The 27160-nt window shown below is 37.4% G+C and overlaps 2 protein-coding genes across 7 annotated transcripts in view; both read right to left on the bottom strand.

Annotated features, from left to right (window-relative positions):
* Nucleotides 1–1866: 1866 nt before the first annotated feature.
* Nucleotides 1867–13191, bottom strand: fam133b (family with sequence similarity 133 member B). Of its 2 annotated transcripts, none has more exons than XM_088600589.1 (11): nt 13009–13191; nt 11104–11201; nt 10238–10316; nt 9804–9878; nt 9676–9708; nt 8827–8895; nt 7958–8056; nt 6995–7048; nt 5612–5704; nt 4320–4391; nt 1867–3950 (listed from the first exon to the last, which is right to left on the bottom strand). In XM_088600589.1, exons 1-11 carry the CDS (start codon nt 13030–13032, stop codon nt 3837–3839), a joined length of 810 nt encoding a protein of 269 aa, XP_088456715.1. In that variant the 5' UTR covers nt 13033–13191; the 3' UTR covers nt 1867–3836. The 2 variants fall into 2 exon arrangements, with proteins under 2 accessions (XP_088456715.1, XP_088456714.1); XM_088600588.1 differs by having other exon boundaries at nt 4314–4391; nt 13009–13190.
* Nucleotides 13192–15496: 2305 nt separating this feature from the next.
* Nucleotides 15497–27160, bottom strand: part of cdk6 (cyclin dependent kinase 6) — a 78472-nt gene continuing 66808 nt past the window's right edge. For all 5 annotated transcript variants that reach the window (XM_088600546.1, XM_088600543.1, XM_088600544.1 and 2 more), the window contains 2 exons: nt 26300–26435; nt 15497–25506 (listed from right to left, as the gene is read on the bottom strand). In XM_088600546.1, the coding sequence (XP_088456672.1) occupies nt 25360–25506; nt 26300–26435 (283 nt within the window). In that variant the 3' untranslated portion in view covers nt 15497–25359. The remainder of the gene's footprint in view (nt 25507–26299; nt 26436–27160) is intronic.

Below are 27160 nucleotides of genomic sequence, written 5' to 3'. Positions count from 1 at the left end.
CAGTTATATTCAACTATTATATGACATTACTGTAGTCTCAAAATGTTTTTTACACGTTTTGAAACAAAATACTCACGACAATTTTTACCATTTCTTCAATAATTGTTGTTTTATATTGCCTTGTATTAAAAATATAGTATCTCCACGTTTACAGGTTAAGATGGAGATACTGCTGTATATTTTGGGAGACGTATTTAGTTGCAAAACTACAACTACTCCGGTTTCTACTTTATCAATCTTGTACCCCATTTACTATGTCAGTGTACTTAATGTAAAACCCTTAGACACTGAAAAACAGAATTTCACCTTCTCCAGTCTGACTATTTATAGAAGTTTAAACTAGGCTTTCCAGTTTGAAACACACAGACTGAGAGATAATAAAATCACATTAAGGTATTAAAGTCAGGAGAGAATGTGGAGAATGAGCAAATTGTAAACACCCGCCAAGCTCCAACCCTTCCTAAACTAAAAGAAAAGCAGCAAACTACAAAGCCGAGGAAATGTTTGTGAACCTCCGGGGTTGGTCTGTATTTTTGAATACTTTATAGAGACCTAAAAGATATTAAAACCTTCATTAAAATCAAAGTAAATGTTTAACATTACTTTGTGTATAATAAAGACTTATTTCAAAATAATCCGACAATACCCTTATGTGAATACGTAGGGGAACCCTCACTATAAACTACAACAGGAAATCACAGGTGAGACCTAGGGACACGTACGAGCTCAGGTGAAGGTACAGTATGGAAATTTCAGAGGACCACTGCAGTGTTTTCAGTGCCAGTGCAAATGCAGAGCCATCTAGCAGCTGCTGGAGAGACAGGGCCTCAGTGGGTCAGTACTCGAGGCAGGTAACTGTCTCAAAACGTTTTGGGCTGGCGTCCAACTAAGACACTACTGTGAATCAATCTTCAAAACGTTCTGTAGCAGTATGGCAATGTATACAGAGTAGACTTACTGTAGAAAGCCTCAAACTGCACAACTGGGTATGGTAGTTGATGGAAAAACACCATTAGCTCCAGCAAAATTGTGTTTTACAAATATGGCTGCAGAACGTAAAGGTATGGCCACAAAATGTCTTAAAACTGCCCCCCCCCTCCGGACACACATGTATGTTGAACATGGAGTAAAGCAGAGAACCTGCTTGTAAAGAATACAGGTTGGAAATGTGAACACAACCACACTGTATCACACATGTGAAGGTACTTTGTCTTTTTCTCCCTTTTAATGACATTTCATTTGCCTTACTGCTGCCGGTTCACTTTAATAACTTAATTTCAGAGAATTCGTAAAAGGTCTTTCAATATGTGCCCAGCTTAGACACATGTACTGTAAAGAGGCATGTATTGGAATGTAATGTGTACTGGAAGCAAATCTGTTGTGTCTCTGAAGCCTCTCATCACAATTGTGACACTGTGATGTTATCACAGTATTAAACAATACAGTCTGACAAGGTATATTTCCTTAATTAAATGCAGAGGGAGTCAACTTCAAAATTACAATACATTGTTCAAAGTGCACAAACTTCACTAGTTTAAAATCCAGGTGATTACATTTCAATTTAATTGTGTGTTTTTTAAATACAATTAGCATGCACTTTATTAGCAAGTGGACATTGTTAGCATTGGTTTATGCTTCAGTCATATATTAATTCCTTATGCAATGATGCAGCTTCCTTTCGAAATCCAGAATATTTTGACATTCTCTTTGTTCCAGCAAACTGGTGAAACCACTGCTCTGCTTTGTTTTCAAAACTCCTTTCTACATTGGCTAACAGGAAGAAACGTTTGCACATTTTAACTCTATCATTGTTTACAATCTATTATGATTACCACAAGAACAACATAAATCAGGCACCACAACCAGTAAGAACTCAAATACCGCTTTTATTTTTAATGATGTGACCCATACATTAATTAGAAATCAACATTACTTATTAAAGATCGTAAAATGCCCAAATACTTGCTGTTTGCGATTGTGACACACTGCTGCGTTCATACGACACATAGCATAAAATGCATTGAGGTGAATTTATGGTGACTAGGTCACTATAACACAAATCAAGTGAAAATCAACTACTGAAAATGTAGTGCACATTACTCAGGCAAATCAACCAAAGGAACCGATGGAGCAGAGTTTGTTCAGTAAAGATCCTCAAAAATACAGGAACAGGTGTTTACTTATACATGTAGCTAGGAGATCTGCAGCGTGACAATGCTGATTACAGTGAGCTTGCTGTGCTTTAGAGGTTTAGGTTGAAGAAGTGGTTATTGAATGGACATAGGGGCTGCACATACAGTACATGAACCCTTGATTAAAGGAAAGCTAAAGTACACGTAAGCATGACTGCTAGGAATCAAGGCTCAAGGGGCTGAACCTGAGCAGGAATGTAGGTCACAGTCAGATGGAATAAATCTGCTAACTCTACAGTTCAGAACTATCTTCTGAACAGTATAAGCAGTAAATATTAAATATAACTAAAAAGAATGCATCTAACAATTTTCAAATTCATTGTGGTATACTGTACATATATAAAAATGAACATATTAAAATTTAAAGCAAATGTATTAAATACTATGACTGCAATTAAACAAGACTGAAAAGTTCCATTTCATTCTTTTCCTAACATTGTACCATATATGAGTAAGTCTTAAATTAGTGCCAAGTTGAATTGTGCTTTCCATGTGCGATACCAGCCTAAATCTAAATGCTGTTAAAAAAGCTAGCTTAAAACATGACTTAGAGACAAGACGATACTTGAAATCAGGCTGTCAGATTTTTTAACATAGAAAAAACATGTTCAGCCTTTTTTTACTATGTGAAATATTTTATTCTGGATTTCCTTATTTCAAAAATTGTACATAGACACAAAGGCAAAGAACATGTAAAATGGCATTATTGATCCAGTACAGTTTAGGAAACATTTTGATGCTTTGTGTAATTAAAGTATATGTCTTCAATGACAAAAATTCACATTAAACACTGAGGGAGAACTAAATTCAATCCGTAAAATTACAAACAGAATATACTAATAAGCTAAAATGTAATATAAATCAGGAACGATCATCCTGTTGAAAATCTGCTATAACATCATCAAAAAATATAAAAAAAGTTTTCCCTAAATATGAAATCAGTCAAATATTTCAACCCCAACTTCAATATGAAGTTGGTAACAAAAAAATGCAACGATAGGAGTATAAGTATAATTGTGACAAAAGCATACAACAGATTGTTGCATTTCTTGCCATCTGAACAACAAACCTACCAAAAGTGGCCCTTTAGTATGTGATAAAACTATCTGAAGACTAAATGACACAGTAATAGGCCAGCATATCAAAGTGTTACTACCAGCAAAAGCTCTGCATTCATTAAGCCCTTCCAACTCACCTTGCTTTGGAAAACACAGGAGCTGACTGTCATTTTCGAAAGAGGTAATCTGTACCTTTATTGCCACATCGCTTGAGTGAAAAAACAACCCTATTCTATGGTCTACTGTTTCTTTTACCTTTACCAGACAGATAGAGAAAAGATATGCATTTTACATATGTTTTAAATTAAATAAGCTGCTCTTTTCTGAATACCCAGAGGCTCCAGAGTAAGATCGAGACCTTTACAGCTCCTGGCTGTCAGAGGCAGATTTCCCATCAGCTTCCTGCAGTTTTGTTTCCAACAGTGTCACCTAGCACAAGAATGTCCACCAGCGTAAAGTCTCCCAGGACAGCGAATCTGTCCAAAAAACTAGCTTTTATGAGACCATAAGGGTCTTTTATAAAGTCGTGCAGTTTTTTTTTTTGGTAGTCTGATAAGTGTCTTTACTGCAGTTTTGATTTTAGCAACTAAAATTTGTGGACCGCCATAGTCGAGTCCGAATCACAGCTGGAGCCTGAGGTCTTCTTCTTTTTCCTTCCATGTTTCTTATGCTTCTTTTTCTTTTTCTTCTTCGATTTGTCCTATTTTTATTTAAAAAGAAAGAACAAATGACCAATTACAACCAATGAGAACAGTCAAAATTAACGGGGGCCCACAGGTTAATAACTTCAGAACTGACCGCTGTCACTGACATTGGTCATTTCTGTAGAGTACTTTACCACCTTTCCGGTGGAAATATTAAAATAAAACATCTCATAAATGTCTGTCTATAAAAAGAAAGAAGTCTAGTTTATTCTGGAAAAATATAAGGGCAAGACTTGAACAGGGAAAACGCACGGTATTGATACTTTCAATGATTCACATGAAAAGTGAAAGATAGAGAACTTAAGATATTAAAACTGGAATAAAAACCCCATTTGAGCCAAGATAGAACAGTGACCCACCATCACCTTCTCTTTCTCTTCACTACTTCTCTTTTTCTTCTTCAGCTCCACCTTCATATCACAGCTTACACTGTTGCTCTGCCAAAACATTCAGATTTTACCTTGTTATGGGTCAGTAGTTATTTGTAAAAACATACAAACAAAAAATACTATTCCTTTTTAACTTTCTAAATGAGCAATTTATGCTTTACAGTTCCATAAGTATAATTGACAACCGGCGACCTTTTTATTTTTAAAACTTACAATTTACTTGGTAATAACTGATCATTTACTTTTATACCAAACAATTGCAATGCAGCATGCGTTGTAATTAGGGTTCATGCTAACGTTGCAATTTTTTAAACTTGCAAAAGTTCCCAACATGCTGTCGGATAGGAGTGTCTAAGTGATTATTTGGCAGAGCACCAAATAAGTTATTAATATTAATAACTTGTTGAAAAAGAAACACATTTAAGTTATCTGGTCATGTTAAGCAGGTCTTAAAAATCAGTGCAACCTAGTTCTTAGTTTTGCTTTCTTTCAAAAAGATCACCTGTCTCCTTTAAAAGTTTTATTCATCTAAGAGATTTTCAACTACCAACAGAATCTACACTCTAGGCGTTAACAAACAGGAAAAACAAAAATTGATGATGATGAGTAAATACTGTACATGGAAAAGTTCGCTGAGTACTCAAGATTGCTCTTTTAATGTATAAGCACTAGCCATGCACAGACCCAAGGATCAACATCTAGTTTACCAGAATACAAGATTTAGGAACCACATTTAAAAATTCTTTTTTCTTCATAGGAACAATTATGTTAGAAAAAACACACTGAAAATTAAATGATTCATGCTACCACTATGTGACTACAGATTTTTTTTTAAATGATTAACTTAGTGAAAACTACTATGCTCCAAACTGAAATGCACTTTTAGCACTCTTAGTTTAGCTTAAATGTTCTCTCATGTGTACGCACAATCTATGCTTAAGAAGATGGCGAAACAACTCCACCATTAGCATGGTTCTTAGATGTAACATTTATGTACAACTTATAAGAGATGTTTACAGAGCCCTCAAGAGGAACATAAAGGTTACAAATGGACATGTGCCTAATCTGGCCTGTAGAGTAGTAGATCATTGATTCAAGAATCTCATCCAGCTGTTTCTTTAAGGAAACCAGGGTATCGACTTCAATAACATGGCTGGGTTATCAGAATATGGAAGTACAACTTGTGTCCTCTGGTTCATCTACTGCTGAATAGCTGTAGAGTAGTACTGTGGACTAGCTAGTAATCTCTCAGGCTTTAACCCACTCACTTCGTCCTCTGTATCCAGGTCAGCTGATGATTCAGATGACGAGCCCTTGTGACCATGCTCACCCTTCTTCTTCTTTCTGCTTCCTCTGTCAGCCTGTCGTTGACGGAGTGGGAGGATAAACTCATCAGCACAGGACAATGTCACATACCGAAAACCTAAGGCGGCATGTTTCCATTCCAACATTTCAAAACAAGAAAAAGAAATACATTTTGAATTCATTTTCAGTATCAACTTTTAAAGCCAAACTCCGTCACCAAATTTGTAGTGACAAGGCATATCAGTACACTAAAAGTGAAATGTTATTCAAATAAAAATGTTTTTAAAAAATCTAAATTCCTTGGAGAGATGTCATTCGCAGACATTAAGCAAAAGCTCCCCTCTCGCTCTGGGCCTGGGGGATTCCAGAACGTTGGAACCTCAAAACTGATCAAGAAACTGATCTTTGACTATAAAACATCTATATTCACATCTTAACTTGTTGGCCATTAAATTACTAATCCAAACACAACTGATAAAAGTTTAGTTCACTATAGCAAGCGCTTATTTACTTGTCTTTGAGAATATGAATGTGATTTATTTATATTAGACCGATATGACCTGTGTTACATGTTAGAATTGAATATTTTATATTCTAAACCTATTATATTAAATCTATAATAAAAATGCAAATTGTTGCATTTATTCGATTCCTAACGGCCATCAAAGCACCCTTGCAATTTACCGTTACAATTTCTCGTCATTTCAGTAAATTAAATATGCTTACTTCACTATAAATGGTAAGAATGGATAGAAATGAGGTGTTCGTTTGGTCCACCTAGCTCGTTAAGTAGTTAGCAGCTGACTGATCCAAAAAAGAACTGATTCAGCTATTTTTTTGAAGGAAGCAGGTTGTCGGCTTCAACAACATGGACGGTACTTTGTTCCATACGTCAACAGGTTAAGACCAAAGTCAGTACTTCTATCCTCATCTGCTGTGATCCCCAATTCCATAATAACTACATACAATGATAAGTCACGTTCTGACTGCTTTGTCTAAATATGAGGACTTTCTGTAAAGCTGGTTGCCAGCAAAATAAATCACTATTTTGGAGGACTAAAATGCTCCAGTGAGTTTTTCTCTGAAATCTGTAAACTTCTTTATGATAAATACATTAATTTAAATTTAGTTGCTGCGATGGACTGTCCAATCTGAGCTACAATGCTTATTGATGATTTAATCAATTTTAACTTTGTCACAAATACTGTACTTCAAGAGTACCGTTTCAGACATTTTTATCTTAAGAGAACCTTACACCCGTTCTGATTCATTTAATCCTTGAATGACAACATGACAAACATGAATGACAAACATATTAGTGTTAGCTGTGCTGCAAGAGCATTTACCTTATCTTTTTCAGTGTCTTCCCTGGATTTCTTTTTTTTCTTTTTCAAGGACTCCTAGGAAAGGTTACACATTAACATTATGTTAATCAAAAATAATTTCATTGTAATTTATTATACAGATCTTGCCAATTTAAAAGCATTTTGCTCCTGTGTTTTCTGGATTTTCAGGATATATGGTTGATAGATGTAATACTTTATAAAATAATCCTAAAATTGTGTGTAGAGGTGGCTCACAAGATAAAAGGTGGCTCACAGGTGGCTCACAAGATAACCTTCAATGAAACATGAGCTCATCTGCTATTAACATGAGAAGTTAAATGGTAAGTGCATTTCATGGCTCTGTTAGAGGAAAGCTATGGGACTACACTTGTAATTCATTTGCTTAACAGATGCTCTCAAACATAGCAACTGAGACCGAAAGAATACAGCACAGGTTAACCAACAAGTATGTCAGCACAATTTAAATACACGTCAAAATGCACCCCAAATAAAATTATTTTTTATTTAAACAGCTGGATAATGTGTAAACTCGTCTGCAAGCAGCTGAAGCTGTAATCAAACTCAACCCAGAACCCAGGCTCTGGGAGACAGTAGTGCTAACTATTCCACTGTGTTGCCCCAAGTCTGTGAACTCTACTTTGCCGAACATGCCGACAAAGGATTTTAAATCATTATCATTTAAGTTTGTTCATTTGATTAGAATAATTTGAGTATAACTGATTGATAGGGAGCCTGCAAAAATACTTTCTACAAAATATTTGTTTGCTAAAACTGACAGGCCTTGCTTTTGTCAAATGAACACAACTTAGTTATTGTGAATACCTTAAAACCGTCTGGATTCATGTCTATGGTTTTGCAGTCAATAAACCTGTGCTCATAAGAAACTAGACCGACAAGTCAAAAAAAAAACAAGACGAAGACCAAGCCATCAAACTACAGACGGAGTGAACAGCATGATAGTACCTTACTGTCAGGGTTCGACTCTGATGACGAGTCCTCAGACGACCTCCTCACAGATGAACGTTTCCTTTTTCTCTTCTTTCGGATGGTCTTCCTCTCTTCCTAGTCAGAAAAAACAAGTATTGCTCAGACTTCAGTCAACATCCACACAACTAATCCAGGATTCAAATGATAGTTCATGTCTGTTTTGGAGTATTTAGTGGCAAAAACAGAGCATTATAAATTCATTAACAGTATGCAAAACAAAATAAAAAATGTTGCCATTGGGTAAAAAAAGCAGAAGTGGGCATACAATAATCTGTACACCTCTGATCGAAACCAACCACGACTCAGGTTCAGAAACCTAGGGTCTCAGGGGGATTTATCGGACTCTAGTACAGCGTTCATCAACATAAGTATTCTTACAGCACAATGCCTCCTCATTACATACTGAAAACACCACCTAATTATCACATGGTCCAATTTTCCCAGAACACTCGGGTGCTCACAGCATAAAAATTAGCCTTTCAAACAAGGTTCTGCACGAGGTCATTCGAAGTTTAAAAGGCAGGGCTCCTAGATATCCTAGAGAGCGCACTCCCTCACCACTGTTCTCGTGTTGCAGGACGCAGGTCTTCGACGGCTTTCTGGAACGCATGCATTTTACCCGTCCTTCCTTGCTTTCTGCAATTCCCTCACAGGATCAATTAAGTATCTATCTATATATGGATGATTGCCTCTCGCTCCACTTTGCAATGGTGTGCCTGTCCACCAGCTACAGCTTTAAAGTGAAGATCACAGATGTGATATAAGGTAAGAAACCAAACTTTGTGAAAATAGACCAGGGAACGGGAAGCTCGGTTTATGAATGCAAGTGCTCGTATGGTGCTTACCTCATCATCAGATTCAGCGGAGCTGCTAGAAGAATCAGAACTTGATGAAGAGGAGGAAGATGAAGAATGCTTGACCAAAGACAATTAAAGCAGAGCTTATGAGATTTGAAGTCATGAAAACAATAGTCAAGAGGCTGTCAACAATAAAAATCAATGGAGGATTAAAGGAGGTACAGAAAAACAGTATCTGTAATGTGTCTAAGTGAAACAACAAGGGTTCAATTAATTTCACCCCAATTTAGAAATCCAGTCAAGGCACATGGGTTTTAAAACTTCACACCTGAATAATAAGGATTTCACTAAAAAACGAGGAAAAGTTGTTACATTATACACAATTACACTACCATTCCAGGTCTGGCAGAAGGACACATATGAATGAAAATCTGTTTTGAACTATTTTATATTAGTTTTGAATTTTTCAAAACTATAAGGCTTTGCAAAACAGCCACATCCCCACCCTCCTCCACATTTTCAACCAAGGTCCACAAGCAAGGATCAGACCAAAACAACAGAACCCTCCGGCATCATGGCCCTCAGCAGCAGTGAACTCCTTATAAGAGATCAAAATGCTAGGAGTGGGAACGCAAAGCATCTCAATGGAGCATCAACATTTGTTTGGCTTGCAGCGGCACCCACCAACCAAATCCGTTTCTGCTGCCGAGAGTCGCCTAGATCAGAGTTATCATTCCGCATCTAGCTGGAGGAGAGCAAGGAATAGTGGGCCTGATTTAAAAAATCGCATTATTACTTGCTGTATGGCAAGTGCTAGAACACACCCATTGTAACTTGGAGTCACATTAAATGCTGCGCGGTTTTGTTTCTGATGGTAATTTGAAATGTTTTTCTCACCCTGCTGGATTTTTTCTTTTCTTTACGCTTTTTCTAAAAAAAAAGAAAAAAAAGAATACCGGTTACTTAAGATGAGTCGCAGTAAAAGGATGAATGGGTGAAAGTACATGAGAGAACTAAAAACTTACTTCTTTCTTTTTTGAAGCGCTTTCACTTCCACCGAGCACCTTCTCTCTATTTTTTTCAAGTTCCTTTTTCCATTTCTGCAGAGGCAAAAAAAAAAACTAGTTTTTTTTTTTTTACAAATAACTAATTTGTTAATAAGAGTTGATGATTTTTCTGTCAATCTTTCCATTTTCAGGGATTGCTTATTTTAAATTTAATCTGAACCAAAAAGAGATACCAAACCACAGAGATATGCAACTTGTGTTTAAACTACCACATAAAAAGCTGGAGGTTAAATGGTTTGTAACCTATGCACGCCTGCAGAATGGGTTAAGAGTCTTGATAATGAGATGTCTGTTAATCAGTTTTTAAAAGCTGAAACAGATCCATATTAGTGGGCCTAATGCAGCAGTTTTATGTCTGTTTCTACATGTTTGTAAATTTTATGAAACTGTACCTCATTCATTTTTTCTTCAAATTCAGCCAGGGCCCGTGAGCCCTTCTTTTTCTTCTCCAACTGTTCCTTGACCTCTTCCCTAAACACAGCAAGAAAAAAGCTGTTTCTACCATACCTACAGGATAGGCCACCACAGAACAAGACCATTCATCGTCCTCTTCTTGTAAGTGGGTGTTCAGTATCCACATATTCTTACTCACCCCTGACCTTTTCTGATTCTGAACTGTTTAGCTTTAGCCTGCTTTGGCAACTTTGTTCTGTGGCATCAGGTTTGTCAAAAACAAAAACAGCCGTACTACCACAAGAACTTCCTTCGAAGGTTAAGAGCAAATAAAACCGAATCATTTCTAGAACTCAAAAAAGAATCTAAAATGAGGGCATACAGATACATACATGAGTACATATAACGCTTAAGGGAATGTTGTTATTTATAATGCTTAATCATACTGCTTCAGTAAATCTGTATTCATTGCTTATTTCTTGGCAACCAAGGTCCAGATTTCACCATACCCTATGCAATAAGTCTCCTATTGACTAATTCACAGTCCTCACTGGTGGAGAACACTTGTACTCGTTCAACACTATGTTCAGGAAACGCCAGTGATAAAAGTGTATTTAAAATGCAAAAAGAACTTAATTCCGAAGAGGTATAAAAAAACCCGCTAACCTCACGGCGAGTGTACCCACAGAAACTCCAGGGGACACATTTTTACTCTTTAAAATGAAATCGGATACGAGTGTTTTCTCTCGTGACGTCTCATATCAGAAACTCTCCAAGACAGCTTATCAGAGTCACAGGTCCCTCAGCTGTGGATAATACAGTTATCCCATCTAATTTCTTACAGGCATGGATTTCTCCCACTCACCACGTAGGCCTGGGTCTGTTCAGGTAATCCTGTATGGAAGGCCCTGTCGACGGAGCTGGCCCTCGAGCTCTAGCAACAGCTATAGGGTTTATATACGCCTGCAAAACACACAGGCAAAGCGCTTCAGGTTCAAGCGGCAGAAGCAGAACACAATGAGTGCACCTTCAACGTAGTGCTGGGAAACGCACCGGACTGCTCAAATTCACCTCTTCAGAAAGGTAACCACGCAGAAATATGAACTGTCACTGCTTGTCAGAAGTATTGATTTAACAGAAATACAAAGCGAAACAAACAAGAGTTTGGGTTGTATAGAATGAACTGCTGAAGCCGATACCCTGGCTTCTCTCCAGGAACAGCAGGATGGGGTCCTCTGACCAGCTGGCTACTAAATATCAAACGGGCCAAAAAGCGTCCGTTTTGAAACCTTTCTTAGTTTTGTATATTTCTCATTAAAAAGTAGAAAGTAAATAAGGAAACCACATAAAGAGGTGCCACAGCCAAACTGCTGATTTTTTATTTCTTTCTGCTTCTCAGCATAACCTATTTTTCAGTTCCTTTTAGTTATCTCCATCCCCTTAATACTCGTCCAAAATCAACAAGGCGTGCAAGACAAAAACACTAATTACTCACATCAAGGTAGGTTCCCTCAACTCTGTAACCCGTTTCAAAGAATTTAATATTAAAACAGAAGTGGGCTCTGGAAAGACTCATTTCCATGATAAAGTTACCTGTTCGTGTATGAATGAGACATTTTAAATGTAGTGACAGAATATATTAAATTCACCACACTGGACACTGTTAATATACATAAACTATAAGTAAAACCAGCTATGGTTTCCGTGTGTAGAATGGAGGTTACTATTTAACCTTGCTTCCCAGATTTAACAAAATACCGATTACCTACAAAACGATTGTTTATATTAGCTTTCCCTGAAAATAACTGGAAACGGCAATACTGCTCCGGAATTCATCTCCCTTTTCCATTCTGATGTAACATTTCGGTATATACTAGGGTCTACACTCTGATACAACTCAAGTGCATTTATACGTAAAAAGAAACCTTCAAAAAAATTTTAAGGGGCACTTATCCAAATTGAGTTTTTATAGGGCTATGTTGTAATACGTCAACAGATGCTCTACTTCTTGGATTTTTTGCATGTCGCATATCGCAACCAGAGTTCATACTCTTGCTAAAATTTGTGCCGATTACTACAAAACATTTTTTCTTTTAAATTTTTAACGCGCAGCAACATTGTACTGCAGAAGTGTGAACGTGGACTCAACCTGGAGGCCTGGGGTGCAAAGATTGACCGTCAGCGCTTAAAACGGGATCTGTAAATTGTGTGTGGCAGCCACTTTTATTATCGTTATCACTATACTGCTTCTTTCGCGGAGACTAGTAAATAGGGCTAACATTACAGAGGTTGAGAACAAACTAACGGAGTGAGCTGTTTAATCGGGCAAAAACAAACTTTTCCCGTTACGCCTGCTTTGTACGACATAAGACTTTTTTTAAAAATAAAATACTGTGAAAGGGCAGACAGAGTGAGTCTTCGATTCTTATTGATCATGTTTTATTCCCCCTAGTATGGGTGCAGAAGAAACAACAATTCTATTGCGTCTGTTCAAATTTTACTTAAAGCTTGTACGCCTGTTTTTTTTTCTTCTAATTTACCCCTTATATTAAATTGCATTTAACGTGAGGGGCAGGCGTAGATATGCCATCAATTACAGTTTAAAACTGATAGTCAAGCCTAGGCCCCAAATCCCCGGCCTCGCCTGCTTTGCATTACCTCCGGTCAGCGCCCCTGCGCCCGGCTGAGACTCCATTATCAAATGCAAATATAAACCTTCGTAACATACAAACATTCCTCAACTACTGCATCATTGGTCGTTACTACTTACCACCCTGTTGTCTCTTTTCCCCATTTTTGATGCTTCCCTCTAAAAAGCCTGGATTTTATACGGCTAATCGTTCACATTGCTTCCCCAGCGATGTGGCCTACAGCCCGTCGAGCCCAACTTGAGCCATCCGGAGAGAACAAAAGAAGGATACTGCCACCTGATGGTCACACTGCCAACTGCAGCTTAGGTCTGCAAAGCATGAGGTGAAGTTAAATCCTACACAGAGCAAGATCGAAAACGCGGCAATGACCACTTGCATTTTTTCATCACATTCATCCTAACCTAACAGATCCCAGGGCGTCTAACGTGACAGCTCTGACGCTCCAGCAGGCCAAAACACAGCAGATAAGGTTGGGAAGCAAGATAAAATAATGTTTTGTTTTGCTAAGTGCCATGAGAACACGTAATATGCACTTCTATGGTAAATACTGTCATAAAACATAGATTCATACACTAGCTGGTATTGGGATTCATGTTGGAAATGTTTTTACTTTTGATTATTGCCTTTCTTTTTGAGAAGATGTGTCATGAAATGCACATCATTTAAAATCTAGATTAAATATTATTATCTATAATGACGAAACATCCAGGTCGTTGTTTCTAATGTTTCATCTGAGGGACAGCATCTCCTGCAGGACGGTGTGTCCTCTCATTATATTGGGGCATTAGTTTAGAAATTCTCGTCCTGAGCAAAAAGCACCACCTACTGGTCATTCAACACCAATCTACAGCAACGTAATTGTCCTACAAGGTTCTCCTTTTCCAGCCTTGCTGAGATCCTGAGATCTGACGAAATCAAGCTACAAAGTATTCATTCTGTTAGTTATATGAGTTATACGACTCTGCAGGTGGTACTGGTAATAATTCTATATTTCATTATGATGTGTCAGTAATGTTCTAGAACAGATTGTAATCAACATAGAAAAAGTGGAAAGGTTACCAATGAGATTAGGCCGTCTGATTGCTAGTAGCTATTTGAGCCAAGGAATTTATCTAGCTGTTTCTTGAAAGACGCCAGGGTAGCAGCGTCTTCAACACTTTGGCTGAGTAGCTTTTTCAACACTCCCACAGCCCTGTGTGTAAAGAAGTGTCTGTGTGTGTGCACATCCTTTCCACCTGTGTCCTCCAATTCGCGTTTCACTGTTCATTCCAAAGACGTCTACTGAGTCAACATTATCTATGCCAGATCACCCGTTTACTTTGTTGAAAATATTTTATTTATACACTAAATTGTTTTCCACCACTCAATTCATCAATGCACATAAAAGAAAAAAAAACTTTGATGTAATTTTAGTGAAATGTAGTGGCAAAAGATGTATTTCTTTTTAACCCTCTTGCTAGTCTAGCTTCACGTCACTCATTTTAAACATAATTTTAAGAATGATGACACCTGAAGAAGGCTCCACGGCCGAAACGTGTTTTTTCTATCTTCTTTTTTTCAGCATGGAATAAACCTATTACTTGATCATTTTAAGAATATTACTGAACAGCATTTCAAAATGTGTTTAAACCAGAGTTAGACTAAAGTCATATGAATAAGTTATATAAAGTTATGTTCCAGATGAATGAATGTTTGCGCAGAACTAGGTTTTCCAGAGGAGCAAGGGAGAAGATTTGTTAATATACACAGAAGTGAGAATCACTTTTTTCCATTACTTTTCCAAATGACTAGGGGGCGTGAATAACCTTTGCATGCTGAGAAATGCACATATATTGTGTTATAAATGAGCACAAGAGCTCCTAGGCTGCTCTGAATCTCTTAGCCATTTGAAAGCTGGTAATTCATAAAGGGCCAGCTTGAAGCTTAATGCCAGGTGCACAGAGTGAATTCTCCTTGAATCAATGGGAATAGAGTACAGAGCATGAAATCATTTCCCCAAAGAAGTAAGTCATCCTCTTCTGTGACTCCCAGTAAGGCCCCGTCCAAAAACTGTCAACTGCCTCAGAACTGACAACAGCTTCTTGAGATGCCAAACAGTATGAAAAGGGGCCGGCACAACATTTGGAGAATAAATACAAAGATGTCTGGGGTCAATGACAAATTGCAAAAGTAATAAGGTTTAAGAAGACAAGTCATGGACGGCCAGGGAGAGAGCTGTCAGGTACTTCCCAGAATTCAGTGTTCACGTTCCAAGCTCAGTGGTCAATGTTAACATAGCAGGTACTCACAGGCGCAGAAGACTGTCTCGTTTCTGCAAACCGTGGATTGTGTTGGATTTAGTGTAAGATCATGCTTGGCGGGGGTGTAGGGTAGCGTCTGAGATGGAACTTTGTCCTATATCTGGGGAAGTTTGGAGTTCAGTGCACTTTAGTTGACTTAACACTGCAGAAGCCAGGATGATCTCTGGCCCAGTGAGTCACTGGGGCTCTGCGACTTACCTTTTAGCTACTGTTGGATCAAAGTCTTTTTGCCCTTCTTTGTAAATCAGCTCTTACCCACAGAGTGCTCAGAAATGTTCACAGTACAATAAAATTAAACGTGCAAGGATTTATTACACACTCTAATTTTTATTTTACAAAAATAAAAATGTCAAGCAATTGGAGCTACCTCTTACAAGCACAACATTAAGCAGCTTTTGTCAATGGAAGAATCTTTTACCAGCCCTTGTTTTTTGATTAGCTAAGTCTCACAAGGTATGGACCAGAGCACAGTACAGAATTAGCAGCAAACCAGTTTTGAAAACTAATAAAAAGAACATTTTCTTTCCACGCAAAAAAAAAAAGCAAAAATGCCTCTGGCCCCAAAATGTGAAAACATTTAAAAAAAACTAAAAATGAATAAAATTTTCTTCACAGATTACAAGTTAAATTCTAAGCAATATGGTACAAACATTCAAGGAGTGATTTGGCAGGAATCAAAAAATAAAGCTAAAAATAAAATTGGGTAAAAAGTATTTTACACATTAAAGAAAAACTTAATATATATATAATAGTTACTAAGAATCTTTTAATTCCAGGCATGTGTGTGTTGTTTAAACAAAGATCAAAGAAAATGTAAATTTTAACAACATGCAGTTTTACCTACAGTATTAAATAACCTTTTGACAGGTTTCCATTACAAAACGGTTTCCATTACAAAACACGACTTTAACATAATTATGAATAACAATAAGAACACTTTAATTTATTAAGTGGGCAATCTTTCTAAAGTGAAAGAGATTACTTTGTTTACACGGTGATTCAGATCTCGATTGACAAAGTAATGCAAATAGTATAATTTGTGTTAAAATTATACTATTTGTAATACTGCGCTATTATATAATTATACAGTACATAAAGTATAATGATATAAACCGCCGTATAATGGGATAAATTGCGGTGATCCTTAAAGAAAGCGAAACGCTCATCTTATTTCTGTATCACAGATCATAATCCAAAATAAAAAAAAAACCTACAAATGTCCATAAAATGTTATATTCTGCCTTTAAAGACATTTAAAAAAAATTCCTTTGCTGGAATGACCAGCTGGCTTTCTGATCCATTACCAGAATTAATAACGTGTCTCACGTAAAACGTAAAAGACGTCATATTTTACACGTCTCGAGAGACAGACATGTCTGTGTACAGCAGAGTAAATAGTTTACACCAATCAAGCTTTCTGTTTTCTGAAAAACACCAACGAAAATATATACTGTATCTGTAACTGTAAAATGTACTGTATACTGCATACGGTGCAACAAGAATCATATGACACCGTTCAATTTAACGTTCACTTAAAATGCTACTCATAAAATCGCTTTTAAAGCTTTTTAACTCTAACCTTTATTGTTTCAAAATTGTTTTAAACAAGTTTGTAAACATTTAATTTGGTAATGATCCAAAAGATATATTTTTTTGTTGTTGTATAAAAACGTACATGAGCATTCTCAAACTTTCCAAAGATTGTTAATCCTCCCGATTTACATTTCTCTTGAAATTCTGTATGCCTTCCAGTTCACATGGAAGAAAAAGCTCTGATTCAATATCAGAGCCGTCATACTCGACGAGATATGTGTGGCACCTACGTAGCAGTTTACCTGCCTCTTACTAATCAGATAATAGGAACACCATCAATAACTCCAAAGTATAGTATATCCACTATCGCAATGAAACCAGACCCAACAAAAAAGTGTATACACTTTTATTTCGAAATCAGCAAAATATTACATTTTTGGATCCACTGCTAAGATAAATCAAGATCAGTAAATAACCTCTAAAAAGCTTAACACAAAATGTGTTTTGGGCATAAACGATATGTCTGTCCATTGTACGCCAAAATTCAATTTCAGTGACAAAAACTGCACATAGTAACAGTTTTACAAGTGAAGCATAAATACTGCCAGCATACAATAATCCAGCTATCCCAGAAGCGATCCAGGTTATAAATTCAACACTGAATCTGATTTTGAGATCTAAAATAGTTTTAGCAATGCATGTCATTTAACTGGACACTGCAGAATCACCAGGCGCCAAGATAAAATATTTCCCGAAAAAGCCAAATATGCTGTATATCGTACATGTGTATTCAGTATCCCATTTATTTAAGTCTCAAGTTTATGTGAAACAAATACTGAATGATTTCCATAAAAATGTTAATTAAATAATCAAAGAATCTATCTAGTTTCCAGAGAGCCCCCCCTCCCTACACATGGTATTGCTTTACTGAAACTAAGTAATAACTTCTGTCTCAAGAACAGTATACGATGCAATGTGCGATGGTTTAAAATCTGTGCTTTTGCGTGAGAGAAATAAGTTGGGTGAGCTTTTTGAAAAATTCAGAACTGTTTTATTTTTTGTTTTGTGCAGCAAAGGGAGTTCTGTGCAGCATTGTCAGTGAAACTGTACACCTGCTGTGCAATGAACAGCACATGCCACGTTTTAGCACCACATCCTGACATCACTGTTTTGGGAATAACAGCTTCAAGTTTACAGTATATGTATACAGTAAAACAGACACCACTGGGCTCCAGCACCAACATAATCTCACCGTACCCTAAAGGGATAAGACCTCCCTTTCTGATTTTCCGTGAATATTTGATAGCACCAGGCATTTTTACGAACTGCATGAAGAAGCATACATTTCTGGGGGTAACCGCCGTTATATACACAAATCGCTACGCTTAGTGCAATTTGGGGGTCGAGAAGCATTCTCAGTTCTTTAAGAAAAATGTACTAAAAACTTTTACAGTTCAAGAAAACCTATTATTTCCTCAACTAAGCACTTGTCAAGATAATTATAGCTGGAGCAACATTACAAACCCGTCATGCCTGCACTACGCTTCAGTCTAGAATTTAGGTAATCCAGAATTACGCCATCTTATTTTATTATTTGGATTTCTTGTTCTGATATGGCTAACGAAACACAGGAACACAGGAAGCTTAAGTGAATAAATAATCACGCACTACAAAGACACGTAAACGTAAGAAAGCCGAACTCCAAACACACAACATCGTGCGAGTCCAATATCTACACGAGCAAACGTTTTCGATAAATGTTATATTCAGAGATCAAAAGCACAGGAGCTGCACAGACAATTTTAATTTAACCTTTTCACCAAGATATGACTAATGGTCCTAAAAATTTGTGCATTTGGCAAATTTACATTCTAAACACAATTCTGAATTGAAAACACTGAATTGAAAACTTCTTCTAAAAGTAATTAATTACATATCACACGATCTCAAAGATTACACATCAGAAGCACAATTATGATGTGAAACAGACTGCAGGTACTGTAACTATCTTGTGACCCCTATAGTTAAACATGTGAAATTTGCACGTTTGTAATAAAATAACTGGTTTTCTTAAAGGGTAAAAATAAAATCTGTTAACACATATAACATTATTTGCTACAAAGCAAAAAACTTGAAAATCCTTTAATCTGCAAACCTTTGTTTTGTGGGCTCAGGTTTTGAGCTGCTTCACATTTAAAGGTGCCAAGTATATTTGACAGTATATTTATGCTTTGAACTGCAATTAGAAACATTAAAACACAGATTACTAAACTCGTTCTTTTATTTTGCTATAGAAAATTACAATTCCATTAAAAATGATATTAAAATTGATAATAGCTGGGCTAAAGATAATCATAGAGTGTGAGAGTATTTGGTATAATATGAGCAATGCTGGAACAGAAACATTCAGTAATGAAACATGAAGTACTGGTTAAATGGGGATAGGTTTTGGTAATTTTCTATTGTTAAAATTCAAAGAAATTAGTTGCAATAAATATGGTAACTAAGTCAATTCTGTACACTTGGAGGAAAACTGGTTCTACCACCTACAATAAAAATACTTTTGAGACATGAAAATATTCTGTGTTTTAACATTCATAAGTGAATACGTTGTATTCATGAGTATACAAACAACGCAAAATTCCTTATTTCTGCTCTGTAATGAGGAGTTAATGTATACTAAAAATCCATCATAGATAGCCTTTGTTAAATGTAGAACAAAATCCCACAACAATAACAGAAAATAACAGGTTGTAATTACAGTGATTCTATACAAATCGTTCCAGGAAAAAAAAAAACAGCGAAAATAAGGGGTTCATCCTCTGTCGTAAATACAGCAATCATTTCAAGTGTTACTGAAGGTCATTCTAAGCTCAGAATGGCGCGGTGTGTACAATCACACTCACTAGCTTAAGAAAGTTTAGGATTTGTTACCCACATACTGTTCATATAATCCATACAGTATATTAATACTTAATTCAGTCCTATGAGAAAGAAAAAAAATTGAAAGATTTTGCTTGTCTTTTTCAGTTAAGACTATCCACGAGAAGGGGTGTTTAATTAGAAATTGTTCATTGCTTTACTGATCCAACGGTACAAGTGAAGTATTTATCTTAACATAAGATTAACATTTTCTTACTACAACGTTTAGGCTCTTAAACTCCTCCAGGCATGAGGGAGAGGTTGTAAGATGGCAGGGATAAAAAGCACATGAGAACAAAGGACAGAGCAGGTGAGAATGGGCACACAGGTGAGACAGAGTGTCCAAAGGGAGGGAGATCTGGGCAAACTGAAGCTTGAAGAGCCGAAGCGTTGTTTTTCAGAATGGAAAGGAGCGATACTTGTTTCTTGCAGGCAGCACCTGATGATACAGCTCCTCACTTGAACATCTTGTTTTGCAGTTGCCCAACCAGTGGAGAACCTTGAGGAGGCATGAGTGGAGCAGCCGCAAACTGGAGAGGGGGAGAAGGCAGTGGGGTGTGTGGTGGCACACCTGAGTGCAGACTGAGCTCTCCGATCACGGGTCCGAGCCTGGGTCATATCACTACCTCGCTAACTCTGCGCTGCACCGCGCGGTCAGGGAAGGTAACTTGTTACAAGACGAGGAACTCGAAGGTAGGTATCCTTCCACATTCCTCATACTTCCTCAGAGGTAAAAAACCCCGCCATTAGCTATTCCAGATCAGGGGAGTACAACAATAATTGGTGATGGAAGTTTATATAAAACAATAAATGTGCAGCAGGATTTGGTTGCTTGGACTGCCTCTTAATATCCATGGGCTATCATTTCTTTGGATGCCTTTGTTAATTAATCATGGTTTGAGTGCAGGTTTCTTCTTGTGGTGTGATGACGCATAGTAGAAGTTTAAGTAAGTGGTACCAGTACATTTCACCGTGCAGCCCTATGCTGTAGGTCACAGGTGTAAAAGAGCCGTTTGCCCAAATCCCTGCCTGCCTTGCTAGATTTGGTCAAAATAATTTTCACAACTCTGCCTACAAAAGAAGCTCAACACAATTCCCACCAGTTCAAGACACAACAGGATTACACTAACAGCAGAATCACCTTACTATGCATTAGGCCACTGTGTCTATGCTGGATGTCTTGATACTGCACTCTGAGGCTTAATAAGACGTGGTTTAGCCAGTGGGAGACAAGCTCACCTAGATGTGCCCTTAGTTTTACATTTGTACTCGATTAGTGAGATATTCAGAATATTTTTTCTTTTACTAATTACTGAGTCTACTCACATTTTATAAAAGCAAAATAAAAGTCTTTTCAAGTTACAGCGAGCTTTCCACCTCACCACCCATTTGAAGTTTTACACAGCTTAGTATCATTATTGAGCCTTTTCAAATGTACAGTCTATGTTTCTAACACACACTCTTCTGCATTCACACTCCGGAAAAATGTATTTATATAACTAGAGCTCTACATTTTCTAAATGTTAAAACGTGTATAAATAATATGAATACACCTTTACTGGCACAGCCAACCTGCTTTAAAAACAAATGCATTATTACTATAGATACTTGAGCTCACTAATGTCCAGCAACCTGAAAATATGAATATTGATACTTCATACAAAACCGAATGTGCAAAGTGAGTGTCAGACTTTACTCTTTCTTAACTGAACCTGAGTACTTACACATCAATACATGGAAATGTCCCTAATTGTATTTCAGATTAAACAGAGACCAGAATTATTTTTCAACTATCCAAAACCTCTTTTGAGCTCAAGGAAATTCTTATGTCTCATTAGTGCATTGTCTCCACAGAAAAATACTCCTTTGTTGTGTTCTAAAGTTTCTAAAACTGTCCAACATATGATATGTCATCCTCCAACTTTGATACAGATGCAAGAGAAAAAAAATATTTTTGACTTTTACATTCTTTGATTTCATTGCTACATCAGACTGAAGCAGTACTACCACTTACCTTTTCCTTGCAATTTTACCACAATAACAACACAAACATTATATTTATAGAAGCTGTTATCTTTAAGAACTACGATTATGGTGCTTGAAAACAGAAGCAAAAGTAGTATGTAGTCCCAATGTAGTACCGTCTTTATTTTCTGAGTGATTTAATAAATGGTTTTATGTTTTTTTTTCTAATGCAGGCTTTATCACATTTACACAAAATATAATTATATCCAGTATGTCTTCCACTGTTCAGCACCTTCAACAATAAAGGATATTTGCTTTGCAATTCTCTGTCAGATCCAGGTTCTTTGCATATGACTGCACCAATTAGTCAAATTATTAACATACTGACAGTGTCTAAAAGTGAGCTTTAAATGAGCCAAAATTCGATCATTAATACCTTTAATTACTTTGGATATGTGGCATGATGAATCCAGAAGTTTTGTAAGGAGAAACTGAAACCCTATGAATTTACCAGAGACCTAGCTGTTTGGACAACAGTTCATAACATGTTACTGAATTAAAAAGTTCTAAAGTATATCGTAATTACAGTGGTAGAAACAGACATGACTTTAGATACGACAACATGCTTTCAACAAGTCTAACAATCTTATGTTTGCATGTCCAGACAAAGTTAAATTGGAGCTAAGCACTATGCACTGTATTGCCTCTAATAACACTAGCAAGTTTTTAAAGCACAATTTCCAAATCTTTTGCTAAGTAAAGGTAGATTAAAGATGATTTATTTTAAAGCCGTATTTTTAAAATTGTTTTTAAATATTAAATTTGCATTTAGAAAAACTCAAAGTATGCAAAGTAGAAAAATAAGGAAAGGTCACTGTATTGTTTACTGTACTGTCTTCAGATTCTGATGTCTGAACATGGGAGTGTATGTGAAATAACCTCATTACAATCAAGTTTTTCACAAAAAGCTTTAAACAGTTTTTACCTTTGAGTCACATCGACATTTTTTTAAATTGTTTCAATGCTGTGTTAGAATTACTATGATAATAATAAACAAACAGCTCATATGGCCCCTAGGGTCCGTTTTTTTGTGACACTAAGAGTGAAAAAGTTATTGTTGGGAAAATGGTTCTGTGTGGTAAATATCAAGTATACTTAGATTCACACTGTATATTTGGCATGAGGAGTTTTACTTGTTTTTGGAACATCTGTTTATGCTGGCTGATATTTCCGTCGAGTACATAAAAGCATATGAATTTCAGAAGCATTTGGAGTTTTAAAAACTCCTTGGCTTACTGAGATATTCTGACGTCTCTACCACGGCTCAAATGGACAGGGCATTTGTTTGAGCCAAAGTGATCTGGCCAAAGAAGGAATCTAAAGCTTCCTTAAATTTCACAACGTACTCTGCATGCAAACATGCATCTAAAAGGCGAACTGCATCCAATATTCAGGATTCTGTCTTCTACTACACGTCTTGCCACTTCACCGTTTCATTTTGTCAACACATCTCTCTTAGTGACCCCAAGAGCGAGGGGGTACCCTACTCTACCACCCCTTCACACCTTATTCACCTGCACTAACACTATAGCTAATACAGCAACAGGTCTTGTCCACTACAGCCCAGTAAATCGCTGTCACTTCTACTGGTTCACAAACGTCTACACAGATGCAAGCACGGGATCACCTACGTCTTCATAAATCACAGTGTCACCTCCACACTGGTCGTATCACGACCAGACACGAAGGCAATTGCTAACATAATCGAGAATAAAAACAAACATCCTTCAGAAACACAATGCAACACAATACAACAACATGCATAAAACCCACATAGCAAAATTTCACACAGACAACACCAGAACCACTGATACGGAGCTGGATCTACAGAAAGTCCTTGTCAGCTCTCTGTTCTGCAATGGAGTTTCCTTATTTTCATTCTTCTCTCTATCTGGAGTCCGGCTCTTAGCTTTCAGCTGGAACTATGTATTATTCTGAACCGTTACAAATAATTACATGTCTTTAGTATCATTTGCACAAATGGTTGTAAGGATTATGCATGTTGTTTTATCATATTGTGTAGTGTTTATGATGAAGTTATGACCGTGCCTCTTAAATTTATTTAAGTCAAGCAGTCTCTGGATTTCCTAAGCTGTAGGTTACTGAAGAAAAGGTCTAAGTTTACAGGCGACTAAAATATGTGTGATATGTGATATTAATTATTTGTCGAGCTTGAATTAGCCACAGAAACAGCATATGACTTCAAAAAAGAGGAAGTGGTACATACTGTACACATTTTTATCATAAAAGACCTACCCTTCAAGAAAATTTGCTTTTAATAAAGAAAAAACCTTTCCAAATGATGTTATTTTCTCAGATTCAAAAATGTCAAAAGTGAACAATCTAGAAACAAACGGATTATTTTCAATACTTCAATATGTTTGAATTATTTTTAATTATTTTCAAATTGATTATTTTCAATTTGTCCCTGTTTCTACTATCACCCTCACCTGCTTCATTCAAAATAAAAACCTGACGACAGTTTGCATGGTGTGTAAGTTAATTGAAAAGTTGAATTCTAGGCACACAAACATACACCTCAGTTTTGCAGCTTCAACATCTTCAAAAACTAAAGTAAATACAGAAGAATTGAATAATACTACTTTTACTGCTAACTCTACATTCTGAAAATACACAGAGGCCCATATGCCACTAATATTTTTAATTGATTTTAAATATTTTCAGCAGAAATAATAGCTTTTATAGAACTATTTTATATAAAATGATATGTATTATATTGTATTGTTAATCACTGAACTGAAAAACTTAAGTTACTAGTCCTTTTTACCAACAAGTCGTTTTGAAAGTAACCCATTCTGTAAAATATATTACTTCAGAAATCTGTAAAATAATTTGTATTAGATTGTGCTAAGTGAAAGAAACAGAAATGTTTAAAAAATGTAGTAGTAAAGAGTCCCAGAAAATATGCAAAGTTGTTTAACATACAAAATACCTGAAGATCATACTATAACCTGTCAGGTTCACACTTAATGTGAAATACAAACGTATCTGAAATCAAATTCCAAACGTTTTTGTGAAAGCACTCCTTTAAGAAATGGAAACGTCTTCTTGCACTGGTGTACACCAGCCACAAGATGGCAGGCCTGTTACTTTTTAGTATTTTAATTCCCCGTTTTATCTACAAGTTAACACTCTCTGTGGACAGTTAAAATAAAATCCAAAGTCTAAAAAAATTCCCAGAGATACACACCGAGACAGACATTCAACAGCACGCACAGCTAGTAAGGACAGGAGTGGAGGAAGGGCGGAGCAGCTCTGAAAGAACAGGCAGTGAGCAGTGACTGGGTCTGCTGCTCATCGCAGGGGTTGGCAGCACTTTTCATGTCGACAAAACGACAGCAGGTGAAGGACGCAGCGGTCTGGATCTCCAGAGTTTTCCCAGGCACAACCCGATCGGCTAGGGTCCTTGCATTGTTTGAACGACAGTTAAAAAAACAACAATCCCAAAAAAACAAGACACTCGTTTCTCTCTTGAACGTTACTCTCAAAGCAGCATAAGGTCTTACGGAGGAATTGTGTTCTTTTTTCTTCTAAATACATCGGCAATACCGGTAATATGCTGACCGGGAGGAGGGGGGGGGGGGGGGCAGTCGGCCTTGGAAACGACGACCTCCGGAAAGCCAGGACCTCCTCCTTGAGGCCTGGAGTCGGAGCGTGTCCACAGCGCGCTCAGGCTGCTCTCTCCTCCGAGGAAGACTGGCTGGAGGGTGTCTGGGAGTGCACACTCTTACTGCTGCTCTCCAGGTCCTGAAAGTACGGGTGTGACAAAGCAGAGTAGGCCGATGTCCTTTTGGAAGGACTGAATGTCAGAAATTGCTGTTCGGAGAAAAAAAAAAAGATGAGGGGGAGGGGAAGGTTAAATACATTTAATGATTTAACTTATGCAACTGTGTTCATATTGGTCTCTTCTGACTACACAGCTATTTTATTCTGCCTTATTTTGTTGTCTCCAAATACCCCTACGTTGGCTTTTAAGTGAGTCTTTTGGAAGCACAGGTGCTTAGTGAGCTAAAAAGCATGGGACATGCATATAGTGCACATTAATGACATCGGTGCAACTTTGTACTGTGTGGGGTATAATTAGATAGATAATTAACCCCCTTCACATGGTAAAAGGGGCAATTTTATAAACTTCAAAAGTGGGTCTAATTTGAAAAAAGATGACCAAAAGCGAACTTTAAAATGTCTTCTGACAGAAGTGCTGTCTTTCTGGATCTGTTGAAGGTATGTACAGTGAATCTAACTGTTTGCTTTTTCAGGTTCATCATTTCATTTCCTGTGCCTTGATTTGCATGGCTTTGTTAACTGCAGAATTGAATGCAGAAGCTCACCGTTTTATTTTTGGAACATATGTCTCCATATGCCCGTTAACCTTCTGAATGTGTCCTTTCTGCGTGCGTAGTATATTGGACAGATCTCCTGCTTTCTCTACAGCAAGGATCAGCAGTCTAATTAAGACAGCACTACATCCTCATAAAGGGCCTGCAGAAATTTCTTTTAGTTATTCCAGCAATCAACAGAAATTAATAAAAAACGCAAGAAGAAGCCACCTTTAAACAAAAAAAAGGAAGGCAGAGAAGATGCAGAAGAAAAGAAACGGCACACTTACGAGCAACAGGGATTTCCCTAGCTCGTCGATGTCTGGGACAAAATCCCCAATGGGCTGCGCTGGCCTCTGGGGGAAGGCAGTTCTCGGCAGGGCCACTTCACTGGGCCAGTCCTCCTCACTGGGAACCCCAGTGACGCTGCACAGAGACCACACAGCATCAATAGAGGCGTATCTGTCCCTGCAATCTCGCCAGGGCTTCGCCACTCCTACTCTCAAGCTGAGGCGGAACAAGGGCTCAGCTCTCATCTCGGGAAATGCTCAAAGAAACCGAGAGGCAGATTCTAAAACTAAAAAATAATCGTGTTTATTTTTTAGATCTCAGGTTTATCTTTCCCGTCGGAATTTCAAGCACAACAAAATGATGCAATGAAATCTGATAAGATCATTATTACCCAGTAAAATCTGAATTAATACCACTGAAAGGTTACGTTCCTTTTTCACTGCAGCGCCTACATTGTGTAACTGCAGACATGGCATTGACAAGATAGACCAGACCGCCTTTTTTTTTTAAATGTGGAATTGACAACTATTTTCATTTCATGCCACCCATTTTGAGATGCCCTTTTGTCAAGAGGCTCTTCTGACTAATGCTAGAAAAGGCTCTGCACACTTCGCTCCAGAAGCCTAAACGTGCCAGAGTCATCTGCCATTTTTTCACGCCGTGAGACTTGAGTCTCACAGTGCCTGCAGTAGAGGGTGCATTAAGAACAGCACTCCAAGCTCTCAAGCACCTGTCACGCTAGTGGGAAACTCAGGGTAACTTCAGGCCCTCCCAGAACAGCTTACTCAGCCAGTGCACCGCAGACTGGGGAATGACATATCCCAGACTTGAGCCAGTCATGTCTGGACTGTGGGACTCCA

This window comes from Lepisosteus platostomus, chromosome 12 (assembly GCF_059453375.1).
Source record: "Lepisosteus platostomus isolate fLepPlt1 chromosome 12, fLepPlt1.hap1, whole genome shotgun sequence".
NCBI classification, from domain to species: domain Eukaryota; kingdom Metazoa; phylum Chordata; class Actinopteri; order Semionotiformes; family Lepisosteidae; genus Lepisosteus; species Lepisosteus platostomus.
The sequence above is the reverse complement of the archived record's forward strand: the minus strand, read 5'-3'. Positions and strand labels throughout refer to the sequence as shown.

Coding starts and splice junctions, on each gene's coding strand:
- fam133b (XM_088600588.1), bottom strand. CDS start 13,032: ATGGGGAAAAGAGACAACAGGGTG. Junction 10,317..11,103: donor AACAGACCCAGGCCTACGTG/GTGAGTGGGAGA, acceptor TGCTGTGTTTAG/GGAAGAGGTCAAGGAACAGT. Junction 4,392..5,611: donor ACCTGGATACAGAGGACGAA/GTGAGTGGGTTA, acceptor ATGTTTTGGCAG/AGCAACAGTGTAAGCTGTGA.